Here is a 13596-nt window from a genome sequence, read left to right as displayed (position 1 = left end):
TTGAACACGTTTAGATTTTGAGCACATTTGAACTGTTTTGAGGTGATTATTTCATTATGCAAGAGGATTCAAAGGTTCCGTGAATCTAGCTTGAGCATTTGAGTTTTGTGTTTACAGTTTTGAGAAAAGGGTGCAAGTTTTCATGAAATGGATTTTAGCAATTGTGAAATATTGTAATAGGATAGATACAACTACTTTTTAAAATTGTACGGTTACATGAATAAATTGTGCTAAACAAAAGTTATGTTGAAATGTTATTACTGAAGACCAGGGAATGTTTCAAGGGATTCAAGTTATTGCTGTACTATACAGAAATGCTATAGTATGTAGAGTAAAGGCCCATCTTTCATTCTATTACTGTGTTTGAAGTCAAATGTGTGCTTTTTGACTCCTGAAGAGAATCTTTGAAATGAATGCCATGACCTGACCCTGCTTCGTCGTTCAATCTCACAGAAGGGGCTGTAACATCATTGGACAGCGTGCCATCACACAAGTTCCAGGCCAGAGGGGAGGCAACGTCACTATGTGTGCAGCCATTAGCAATTGTGACGTCCTCCACTGCCATGCCGTACTGGGTCCATACAACACTGCACTGCTCCTTCAGTTTCTAGATCAGGTGCACAGTAACATTTTCTAACAGGAAGGGGAGCCAGGGCAACCAGAGCAAGCCCAATATGATGTAATTTGGGATAACATGAGCTTCCATCAGGCTGCTCTGGTTGAATGACCACCTCAGGTTCACTGTCCTTCTTCTGCCAGCATACTCCCCTTCTCTGTATCCAATAGAGGAATTTGTCTCAGCATGACAGTGGAGAGTGTATGACCGCAACCCATACACAAAGCACAATCTCCTTGAGGTAATGGTGAACGCCTGGGAGGATATTTCTCTGGAATCTATCGAGGGTTGGATTCGACACACACTAGGGGATATTACCCACGCTGCCTGACGAGAGAAGACATAATGTGTGCGATAAAATACTATGGCCTGACCCTGACCTGAGACAAGATCATGCTGATGAACCTGTATATGTGCTGAATATGGAAATACTATGATTAATCCCTATTCTGGACATTTTGGTGACGGTGTGTTGGATTAGTCCCCTCAGTGTGTAACAAACACTCATGTAGTCTGTGTTTTGACAACTCATGCATATTGTCTGAGGGTACAAACTGATCAGGACCCAGAAGTTAGATGTTTGTACTGTTGAGTGTGAGTTCTTAAAACTGTGTGTGAAGATTTGAGAAAATGGTGAGTTGTTCCAGAAACTGTGTCTAAGCAATTGAGAAAAACTTTAAGTAAAATCAGACTTTGTGTGAGCTGAAGACAGCATCATCAGACCTCGACATACAAGTCCAACATCTGATTTATTCAACAGTACACTCAGGAGAAGAAAGGAGACGAGAATACAGAAGAGGAGAGGTGTGGAGAAGAGAAGAGAGTGTTTGGATTTCCTTTTTTAAATTCTTACAGTTCTATGACTTGGCTTTTATAAATTCACTTGCTGCACATAAAAATTGTGCTTAAATTTGGACATCTGTGACATTTTAAACTGTCTTATCGTGTTTGTCTTCTGATCTGCAGCCCAGATGTCTTTAGGATTCAGCAAAAACAAATGAATAGAGGTTACTGTTCTGATACTTCACATTCCACATCCCAACAGCCAGGGGCTGTGAGCATGGACCGGGCCGCCGGCCACCCTCCCTCAACCGCCACCCACTCCTCTCTGCACCTGACCCCCATGGCCCCCTCTGCAGGTGGTGAACCCACAGGAGGGCGGGCCCACGTCGCTCTTTCGGGCTGAGCCCGACCACCAGGCACTCGGGTGGGGTGGGGCCCTGGCTCCGCCATACCGGGCGACGTCTCGGTCCTTGATTTTTTACTGGTCCTGGAGGTTCTGAACTGCCCTTAGTCTGACCTGTCACCTAGGACCTGTTTGCTTTGGGAGACCCTACAAGAGGCACAAAGCCCCCAACAACATAGCTCCTAGGATCATCTGGATACGCAAACTCCCCCACCACGATAAGGTGGTAGCTAGAGGGGAGTAGAGGGGTGCAGCTCGGGGTCTTATTTATGAGTGAGGGACGGATGGAGCGTGAGATCGATAGACGGATTGGTGCAGCATCTGCAGTGATGCGGTCGCTGTATCGGACCGTCGTGGTGAAGAGAGAGCTGAGTAGGGGGGCAAAGCTCTCGATTTACCTATTGAGCTACATTCCGGTCCTCACCTATGGTCATGAGATTTGGCTCATGACCGAAAGAACGAGATTGTGAGTACAAGCGGCCGAGATGAGTTTCCTCCGCAGGGTGGCTGGGTGCTCCCTTAGAGATAGGGTGAGGAGCTCGGTCACTCGGGAGGAGCTTGGAGTCGAGCCGCTGCTCCTCCACGTCGAAAGGAGTCAGTTGAGGTGGCTCGGGCATCTTTTCCGGATGCCCCCTGGACGCCTCGCTGGAGAGATGTTCTGGGCACATCAAATACGGAGGAGGCCCCGGGGAAGACCCAGGACACGCTGGAGGGACTACATCTCTCGGCTGGCTTGAGAACGCCTTTGGGTTCCCCCGGAGGAGCTGGGGGAGGTGTGTGTGGATCGGGAGGTCTGGGCGACCCCACTCAGATAAAGCGGATGAAAATGGATGGATGGATGGATGGATGTTCTGATACTTGTGGAAGAGATTTGCAGTTTGTGACATTTCACTAAATACATGATGTGTCACTGTTTTCCATCTCTTCTCCATCTTCTTGGTTCACATTTACACTACAAAAAAATGTGTCAGGCTTCATGAAGATGATACAGTCCATCAAAAAATACCCGATACTTTGGATCAGTTGAATATGAGTAATGCAATTTTTCTTTTTTTTCTTTTTTTTTTTTGATTACGTAAGTGCTTCCACAGAGACAGGTGAACCTCAACACTGGCATCCAGGTCATTTGAGTTTTTAGACTAATGCCATAAACAGAAGCTGAGTGTCTCACCTATGTACAGTGAGGAGTCCTTCTTGTGGACATGGTCATCGATGTACGATACCCCCAGAGGCTGGACAGGCGTGGCTCCGATGCCGAGCAAAACCTGGGCTCCAATTAGCAAAAGGTACATCATATTGGTGTTGGCTCTGTTGCCACAGTTGAAGCCAGAGTCTCTGTTTTCTGGCCTGGAGTTGTTGGAACAGATGTCCCTTCCATCCTCAGCGTGCCAAGAATCACCCGCCTCATACTCATATTGGTGTGTCAGGAACTCTGGCAGGGCTGACAGTAGCGCCCCCAATGCCATGACAATCCCCCCGCAGCCGATCAAGCGGGGTCGGTGGGCCTTGGCACCAAAGTAGCTGACAAACAGGATGAGAGCCAGATTGCCGATTTCGAAGCTACTTGCAATGACGCCGACATCAGCACTCTGGAGGTTGAAGCGTCTCTCTAGAGTGGTCAGAACGCTTACCTAGCAAAAAGAGAATGATTAGAGTACAATTAAAACAGTAAACAATTTGTTTTCTGTCATAGATCTTTGGTTGAGTTCTCCTTTTGTTAATGCATGAGTATTTTATTTAGAGGCTTAAATTATACACATCCTGGATTTCTTATAGTTTGATGTTTCACTGTGTTTGTCGGTCTGTGTCTGTGTGTTTTCACTGTTTGTCAGTCTGTGTGTTTGTAGGTGTGGTCCTGTCAATTGGTGTTCATCACAGCTGTTCCACATCAGAATCACCAAATCTGTCTCTCATTCCCTCATTACATGTCACTATTTAAGTTCATCACTTCACAATCTTAGTTTCTTAGATTATTGTGGTTCCCATGTGTTCTGGTTCCTGCTGTTTGTTCTCCTCCTCCTGTGGTCCTGTTATTTCCTCGTCTGCTTTCCAGCTGCATGTTCCTGTGTTGATTCGCCACCCTTATCCCTGATTGTTTGACTGCTCTGTATTTTGGAATTGGACAGAAATTTTTGGAAAGAATTAAACACATTACTTTACATTCTGTGTTTTCACTGCCTGTTTTTAGTTCATCTTCTTAAGATCATGACAAACAATCCAGCCAAACAATATGAAACAGCAGACAGCAGCCCAGATATTTCTGTAGTCAAATCAATTTTTTCTAAACTCAATTTGTTATGTAACTGTTAGCATTCTTGCTACACCCCACAGAAAAATTTTGGGTTTTGGATGTGCCTTGGGATTTGATTGAACGAAACCCTTGGCTTTTTTATTAATTCCCTGAGTTACAATATTTAGACTCGGTTTTCAGTGAGGGAAGGCTTCCCGACTGGGTACATAATCCTGAGCAATACCGGTTAACTAAGCCTCCCCCTGTGGTGTTTGAATATGACACTTTGGATTCTGAGGAGGAATTTGCCTTTGATGCTGAGGGAGATCAAGTCAGACTTGACAAAGAACCTGACAAACTTGACCTTCGTAACACAACCGAAGTGTTTGGCTTGTTCCCTCATTACCAGTGTTGCCACAGTTACTTTGAAAAAGTAATCCAATTACTGATTACTGATTACTCCTTGAAAAAGTAACTTAGTTACTTTACTGATTACTCAGTTAGAAAAGTAACTAAGTTAGATTACTAGTTCTTTTTTAGTTACTTTCCCCAGCTGCCGACAACAACCCTCTGCCACCTCAACATGACAATGATACTTGTTTTGCCAAAACTCACTTTATTATTTATTATTGTGGTTCCCATGTGTTCTGGTTCCTGCTGTTTGTTCTCCTCCTGCTGCTCGCACAGTTACAAGAAGTATGAATGTTCAAACCTATAGAGTCCTGGTGCTTCTGGTCAAACTTCATGGTTGTGAGACTTGGACACTAACCACTGAGCTAAAACTGTAGCTGAATGTCTTGGGTATTAGGGTTTTCCAGAAAACCCTTGGATATTGTAGGAATGAATTTGTGTCAAATAATCTGTTGGTTAAGAAAATCTGGATGAGGCCTATTAAATGTGAATGAATGAATGAATGAATGAATTTTATTTGGCGTGCATATGCACACATAATAATAATAATAATAATAATAATAATAATAATAATAATAATAATAATAATAATAATAATAATACATTTTATTTGTTAGGCACCTTTCTGGGCACTCAAGGTCGCCTTACAACAAATACAACACAGCGATAAGAATATAAAATAGCATTAATACAAAGTTTAGAACAATTAAAGTTAAAATTAAACAGAACAAAGCAGTTATGATTGGAGTGAGTAAGCTTGTCTGAACAGATGAGTTTTGAGTTTGGATTTGAAATCAATGAGTGAGGTAGTATTACGGAGGTCTGGGGGGAGAGTATTCCAGAGCTGGGGAGCAGAGCAACTGAATGCCCTGCTCCCCACAGTGACAAGACGGGCGGGGGGGACGGAAAGCTGGAGGGAAGAAGCGGAGCGGAGGGAACGGGCAAGTGAGTGGATGTGGATGAGATCAGTCAAGTACAGGGGGGCAAGATTGTAAATGGCTTTGAATGTAAAGAGCAGGAGTTTGTAGTGAATACGGTACGAGATGGGGAGCCAATGGAGCTGCTGGAGAACCGGAGTGATGTGATTTGTGAGATATGTGTGTGTGATGATACGGGCGGCAGAATTCTGAACCAGTTGAAGTTTATGAATAGTTTTGTGGGGGAGACCAAACAGGAGGGAGTTGCAATAATCCAGACGGGAGGTGACAAGGCTGTGGACGAGGACAGCGGTGGAATGAAAACTGAGGAAGGGACGAAGACGGTGAATGTTTCGGAGGTGGAAGTAAGCGGAACGGACAATGTTGTTTAATGTGCAGTGAAGGAGAGGGTGCTGTCGAGGATGACACCCAGACTCTTTACCTGAGGGGAGGGGGAAATGGGGACACCATTAATAAAAATGGAGAATGGTTGGGTTTTGTTAAGGGTGGATTTGGTACCGATGAGTAGGAATTCAGTTTTATTGCTGTTTAATTTAAGGAGGTTTGAGGTGAACCAGGAGTTAATTTCAGAAAGGCAGTTGGTTAAGGAAGATGGTGGAAGAGTGGTGTTGGGTTTACTGGAAATATAGAGCTGGGTGTCATCCGCGTAGCAATGGAAATTTATTTGATGCTTTCTGAAGATATGGCCAAGGGGGAGTAAGTAAATAATGAACAAGAGGGGGCCTAGGACAGAACCCTGAGGAACACCAGACGCAAGGGAAAAAATTTGTGAGGTAAAAGATTTTAACTGGATGAACTGAGTGCGATCTGAGAGATAAGAATGGAACCAGGTAAGGGGTGTGCCAGTAATGCCACATACTTAACAACAACAAAAAAATCTCTCATTAAATAAAACAAAACAAAAACAAAACTCGTAGGCAATTTCCAGTTTTGTGTGGCTGAAAGAGTGTAGGCTAAAGCAAAGAGATGTACAGGTGTATGTAAATGTTTGGGCACCCCTGATGATTTCCATGATTTTCCTTTATAAATCATTGGTTGTTTGGATCAGAAATTTCAGTTAAATATATCATATAACAGACAAACACAGTGATATTTGAGAAGCGAAATGAAGTTTATGATTTATAAAGGAAAATCATGAAAATTATTAGGGGTGCCCAAACTTTTGCATACAACTAACTGTATTATCAGTAAATGTCACCAGCCCAACTGGGATGTCGTGTTTCAGCAGCACGAAATATACATTAATCTATTATTTTGTGATATTGTCACGAAAAGTGCAAAATGACGGTCATGGAGCTTGAATTTTTTGTAATACATTCCGTGATGGCTGCACAAAATTAAAAGTGAAGCGGGGGGAGGGGGCGTCGGGGTGGTTATGGTTAGAGTTAGGGGAAGGAGTAGGGTTAGGTTATGGTTAAGGTTAGGTTTGGGGGTAGGGGTTGGGTTAGTAATATACAATTATAGACATTTGATGAGGTGTACCCGTGATTATACGGACCTGGTCAGGATGGGGTTCACCTCGGCCTTGGCCAAGGTGAACCCCATCCTCGGCCTTGGCCAAGGTGAACCCCATCCTGACCAGGTCCTCATAATCACAGGTACACCTCATCAAAAGTCTATAACTGCTTTATTATATGGTAAACAAGAAAATTGGGAGTTTGTCAAACATACTAAAACTGAAAAATCAATTTCAAGTTTCAAGTCTTTATTATTACTGTCATACTGCACCAACTGACATCCCATCGATCGACTGGAGATGCCTGTTAAGTCCGTACACGAAGAGTCATCAGGCTTGTTTTCTTATAAAGTTCGCCATTTGCCTGTCTAGCTTCTGCATAAAATCGACCGAGTACTCCATCAAGCATCCGTCTGTCATAAGTTTCAAAGTTGGGCGCATGTCCCTTTTCAGTGACGTACTTGCGAAACAGGTTGGCTGCTGACTGTGTATTTCTGTGGGTGTTCTTCACATCTTTTTCATGTAAAATTCATTTTAAGTCAGCTTTGCTAACAGACGCAAACCTGTCTTCTGCCATCTTGTTAACAAACTGACAGCCAAAGTAGGCATTGTATCGCGTTATCTGATTGGTCGTTATCGATAGAAGGCATCGCTTGATTAGCTAGCTCTATGCTGCACACGAAGGAGAACTCGTTTCGCACGTGCGGTCTACTCAGCTCCACCAGCGGTCAACTCGGCATGTGGTACAGCTCAGAAAGTGGCAAATGGGCCAGTCAGAAGTTGGCAAAATCCCATACCATATAATAATAGTTAAAAAAATACCCTGTCACGAAATTTGAATCATTTCGTGACGGGAGCACGAAAAAAAAACGTGAAACTGGGCTGCACCAGCCACAATATTTTCAGAGTATGATTGAGTACTCATTACTGATGACAACAACAATTGCACAAGGCCACGGGGATGCCCATGTAACATCTGGCTGCAGCAGGTAGATACTTACTTTTGTCAGATGAGGATGTTTTAAGGGGTGCCAATCAGGACTCAAAACAGTCCCATCACGTGGTGCACATTAAAATCACCAGTGTTAAATACACTGGCAGTGTTAATTTAACAAGTCAGTGTTCGTTTTATACTAATGATTTTGCTGTGTGGATGTGACAACATGCAACATCAGCACATGCTTCCAAACCTGACCTACTCCTTACAATCTATCCCTGAGGCTGATGCAAGCATGAGACATGGGCATATGTGCATGCAGCTGTTATAACGTATTGCCAAAAAACATCATAACACCTGTTTCAACAGTACAAATGTGTAGCAGTTACAAGTGCACTGTAATTGTCTTAAAATCTTGAAAAAAGGGCACAGTGATGAAACAGTCTCTAGCTTTTACAGCACATCGGGATTCTGGACTTCTGCATAAAAGATTTTTAGAGCATCTGTTCATTTATTGGACAGCACATTGGCTTAGTGGTTAGCACTGCTGCCTCATAGCAAGAAGGTCATAGGATCAATTCCCACCTGTGGCCTTTCTGTGTGGAGTTTGCATTCTCCCTGTGTTTGTGTGTCCTTCCAGGTGCTCCGGCTTGTTCCCACATCTAAAGACATGCAGGTTAGGTGGTTTGGAAACTTTAAATAGTCTGTAGGTGTGCATGCGGGTCTGAATGTATTTATCTATATGTGACCCTGCGTCAGACTGGTGTCCTGTCCAGGTTGCAACCCGCCTCATGCCACTGCTGGGATAGGCTCCAGCCCCCCCATGATGCTTATTTGGAGTAAGCAGTTGAAGATGAGTGAGAGTGAGTGAATGTTCATTTATTGAAATGGTTTCTTGCATCTGTACATTTACTGAAATGCACAGTAAACAATAGATGGATAGAATGGTCCTTCTTAATACATATCACATTTAAATGAGTTTTAATCTGATATTAATCTACATGGTAAACAATAGATAGGTTGAATGTTTTTGCTAATTATCACATTTACATATATGTTAATTAGGAAATAACCCTGTTGTGTCTGATGATTTGCAGACATTAATGCTGGATTTTATGGTTGCAAATATCAGTTTTACTCAATTTGCAACCACAAAATCCAGCATTAACATCCACAAATCATAAGACACAAGGGGGTTATTCCCATTCTAATCCAAATGCATTGTTTGCATGGTTTATTTTTCTGCAAGTAATTCGACGTGGCCACTTTCCGAATCGTTATAAAGGGGTGTGGTCGGCTCGTCAAATCTTAAGGTAGCAACAGTGTCTTCATGCCAAACTGGAAATTCTGTCAGCAGACCGACAGATTTCTCCATCTCATCAACTGCATTGAGTAATTCTGTATCAGAATCCACATCCATGCTTAAATTCACCCATTTTGGCATTGCCATTATGCCGCCAGTTTCTCTCGCTCTGGGGTGACAGTGCCATTATTGACATCTGCATAGCAATGCTCGCAGTAGGGCTGTTCATGTTATATAGTGAAAAAATAAAAGTTGTGAGAAACTTCGGGCCACGTGTTGTTTTTGTTCTACTTGGGGCTTTATAGGTGCAGACCAAATTTGAACTCAATCAGATAAGACTTAGCGGTCCCCCAGTGACACATTTTCCTCTCCCTCCACGGCAAGGCAACGTCAGCCTGACGGAAGAAGACTCTGATGCCATTGTTTTCCTTTTACAGGTACATGTGATGGTTTGTAATCAGAAAAAGTGGCGGTTGATTGGTCACCCAGAGGAGAACATTACTGGAAGTCGTCTCCTCTTTTTGCATGTTTTGAGAAAATTGTTCCTTTGTGGGGGACCCCTAAACAATGTCTGATTACAATAAAATTTGGCACAGATCTTTTTTTTTAATATTTTACAAGTATTAGTGGAACAAGAACAACATGTGGCCCAAAAGATTTTGTAACATTTGACATTTTGTGCAGGTCTAGTGCGCAGTCAGGGCGCGAAGTAATACATCAAATGTGAAACAGTCAATTATTTTGCAACCGTCAACACAATATTTTATGGATTGAAATCCCACACAATTAACCAATCAGATTTGCAGAACAAATGCAATTGGATTAGAATCTGTTATTAATCTATCCACTAAACAGTAGATGGGTAGAGTGTTCCTGCTGGTTTTTACATTTGCAACAGTGTTAATCTGTTACAGAATCAGAAAACTTTATTGTCTGTGATAACTTCAACAAAATCATCTTTTGCATGGCTCAACATACAAAGCAAAAGCCAGATGATAACTTTAAAGAATGCATTCCTCTAACAAACTAAAAATAACTGTAAAATATAATAAAATTGTAAAATATTTAAAATACCATCTGCGTGTAAATTGGCCTTATGCTTACGTCATAGTGATCAAGACACTGGGATCCTGTTGTTTATTTAAAGTTCTTATGGCAGTGTGAATAAATGAGTTACAGTGTTTTTATTGGTTATGGGGATGTTAGTGGTAATCTGATGGTAATAGCTGGTAACAGCCCCTGGGACTCTATTGTTTAAAATCATCTTCTTGAATTAAAAACTATTGACCACCATATGTTGACGCCAAGTCTACAAGAAACCTTTGATCCAAAACATCAGTGTTGCTCTGACCTGTAATCTTAGGAGGCGGTTGCAGAGTCAAATGTATTAAAAGCAGAGGAAACATCCCTAAATAAAACCTTCGTGTGGGAATATTAATCTATATATTAAACAATAGATGGGTAGAATGTCCATCTGAACATTTTCACTTCATTGGCAACGGGGATTCATATGTATGATCCACCATTTCACAAAAATGACAGTTCTCAAATTTGATAACCTGCAGTGCATTACAAGCCGGCAGTATAGGGAAGCAACCAGTCTCCTGGCTACCCTGCAAAAATGAGAAAGGTGGAGTACATGTGGCCCTTCAGGCTACTGTATCAACATAGTGGCTCACATGAGGGAGCCAACTCCCACATAAATATAAAGGACTCATTCTAAGATTAAAACACAATGATTTATTATTGCAGGTAAATTATACACAACTAAAGAGATGGATATGAATGCTGTCTTCTGTTTCTGTTAATAAACACCTTTAAATCCTACACACTGCAGCTTTAAAATCGAGAGGTGCCGATAATGACCACCAATATGACCACCAAGCTGTAACACATATCCCGGTCTCCCCTATCTGTTAAAATGACTCAATAATGGAGTTTAAACCATCAGCCTGTTGGAGAAAAATCACAAAAACAAAAATGTCCTGCTGCTCATGCGACATTATTTTCCCCTTCGCATCACAGCAGGCCCCTGGTGACCCCGATTTATTGAGACAGAATCTGAATCCCAGCAGGGTGAACCAGCCCCCTGACCACTGTTTCGTAACTCTCCATCCATGCGAGAATTTTCCAAGCAGCGAGCAGTCTGGCGCCGTGACGCGCGTCATGCAAATGGTGCAAAGGCCTGATGGATACGCAGCGTCTCATCAATCAGTGCATCCACCACGTCACCGGAGGCTGGGATTATTCTAACCCGATCGCGTGTCATCCTTAACCGCATGTGTGCGCAGGTTTGAAGGGGCTTTAACCCCACGTTTGCTGCCGAGTGGCGCTTTAACTCACCAGATAGGCGCCCACGGTGCCCTGTGCCAACATCAGCGCGCATTCCGACACCAGGAAGATCTTTATGTTGGAAAAACACGAGGTTTTCTTCTGGTTGTCATCCTGCTCCGGGTCGTCGGTGCCGCTCGGCTCGGTGCAGATCTGGTTTTTCACCTGCATCCTTCCGATCAGGCTCCGGTCGAGCTGGACGGCGTCAAAGTGAAGGGTTCGGGTCCGGCGGAGAGCATCGGGTTATGATGGAGAGTTGCACTGCAGGATGCAGACCAACATCTGTAGGAACAGGCCGCCCAGGCTGCAGGATGCGGCTGGAATCAGTGGAGTCCAGTCGGCATTACGCACAGTCCGTCAGCGACCTCTGCGCCGCCGGTGTCCCAGCGAGCCTGTCGGCTACATCACATTTAAATACGTCAGCGACGCTGCTGTGACGACACGCGACGTATAGACGTTATTACCTTACGTACGGGATGTTTCACCACTGGACCGGTACCGACTGGTTTGGTTTCCTCGAGCTGCAGCTTTGCATCCTGCAGGAGGATAGAATGATTCTCTCTCTCTCTCTCTCTCTCTCTCTCTCTCTCTCTCTCTCTCTCTCTCTCTCTCTCTCTCTCTCTCTCTCTCTCTCTCTCACACACACACACACACACACACACACACACAGCATCATGGTGATACAACAACAGAGCACTATTCCTCTGTGGATCCCTTTCAAATTTGCAAACATCCATCATGCTGATATGACTTGATCATTTTTTTCACTTTGGCTGCCAAATTCAGCTAATTTCAAAAAATTAATTGCAATATGATTTGTGAGAGATCATTATGAAGAGTAAGTGGCTTTGGCACTAGATATCTTTTGAGGATCTTTGAGTACTGCTCAAATAACTTAGAGTCAAACCAGTGGTTACTTAGGGAAACTTAGATGAAAAGTACCACTTACATGATGAAGGAGAGAGATAATGGTATCATCTGCATAAAAGCGAGTATAAGAATTTAACACATTGCAATGGTCATGAATAGATATCATAAAGAACAGGGGTTCCAAAATGGTGCCATGTGGCATGCCTAACCGGATAGTAAGCTTCTGGACAAACAAAACTTTAAGATGTGCTGACATTTGTTAATTAAATCATTTGTAACTGAAAATATATAACATTACTACATAGTAAGTCACTTCAGCAGCTCCCTCCTTTTCATTCGGGGTCACCACAGCAGATCCACGGCAGAGCTGCATGTTGATTTGGCACAGCTTTTACACTGGATGCCCCTCCAACTCCACATTACATGGAGGAATGTGGCAGGGGTGGGGTCTGAACCAGGAACCTTCCACACTTACGCCAAGCACACTAACCACTTGGTCACCACCCCTGCATAACATTATCACATAAATGCAACAATAAGATTTCATGATTAACTGTGTCAAAGCTTCTGATCAGCCAATCTCAAACTTAAGAACATCAGAGCTCACTTGAAATTTGAAAATCATCTGCGGAGGCCCACTTTTTATATATATACATACGAGGTCTGTTAGAAAAGTATCCGACCTTTTTATTTTTTTCAAAAACCATATGGATTTGAATCACGTGTGATTGCATCAGCCAAGCTTGAACCTTCGTGCGCATGCGTGAGTTTTTTCACGCCTGTCGGTCGCGTCATTTGCCTGTGAGCAGGCTTTGTGTGAGCACTGGTCCATCCCTGGTCTCACATCAGCACTTTTTCAGCACATTGAGACAGACGTGCGGAGGAGTTCCGCGCGTCGCGGTGGAGCCACATGGCGCAAAGCATTGCCGTGATGAAGCCTCACAGGACATGTTGGGGCATGTCCAGCTCATGCTCAATTTCTCGGATAATCACACGACTGAAAAGCAACCGACAGCCGTCTGAAATCCACCTGAAAGCCATCTTGTGAGACCAACACAGAGGTGGTTTTGTGCTGCGTAATGAACGGCTCCGTGGCGCGTCCCTCCGCTTTTCTTTCCATGAAAAAAACTCCTGTAACAGTGGAATGTGCCGAAAAAGTGCTGATATCCACGCCTTCTGCCTTTTTGTGAAAGTCAGACGACGTCCTGGATCAACAAAGCCTTCACGTTGGAAATGATCTGGTTGTTTCAGCGGGGTTTGAGCCTGTCGATCGGCGCTTGGAGCGCGGCGCGCTCTCAGCAGTTGTGGGCGGTCTTTA

At 43.5% G+C, this 13596-nt stretch overlaps 1 protein-coding gene across 1 annotated transcript in view; it reads right to left on the bottom strand.

The window, feature by feature from the left end:
* Positions 1-11889, bottom strand: part of LOC117523583 (solute carrier organic anion transporter family member 3A1-like) — a 171365-nt gene extending 159476 nt beyond the window's left edge. The window contains exons 1-2 of the mRNA XM_034185148.1: positions 11421-11889; positions 2974-3433 (exon numbers count right to left, since the gene is read on the bottom strand). Of these exons, the coding sequence (XP_034041039.1) occupies positions 2974-3433; positions 11421-11579 (619 nt within the window). The 5' untranslated portion in view covers positions 11580-11889. The remainder of the gene's footprint in view (positions 1-2973; positions 3434-11420) is intronic.
* Between the last annotated feature and the right edge of the window lie 1707 nt (positions 11890-13596).

The sequence above is a fragment of the Thalassophryne amazonica genome, chromosome 2, assembly GCF_902500255.1.
Source record: "Thalassophryne amazonica chromosome 2, fThaAma1.1, whole genome shotgun sequence".
Classification (NCBI taxonomy): domain Eukaryota; kingdom Metazoa; phylum Chordata; class Actinopteri; order Batrachoidiformes; family Batrachoididae; genus Thalassophryne; species Thalassophryne amazonica.
Note: the sequence above shows the minus strand (reverse complement) of the source record. Positions and strands in the feature narration are given on the sequence as shown.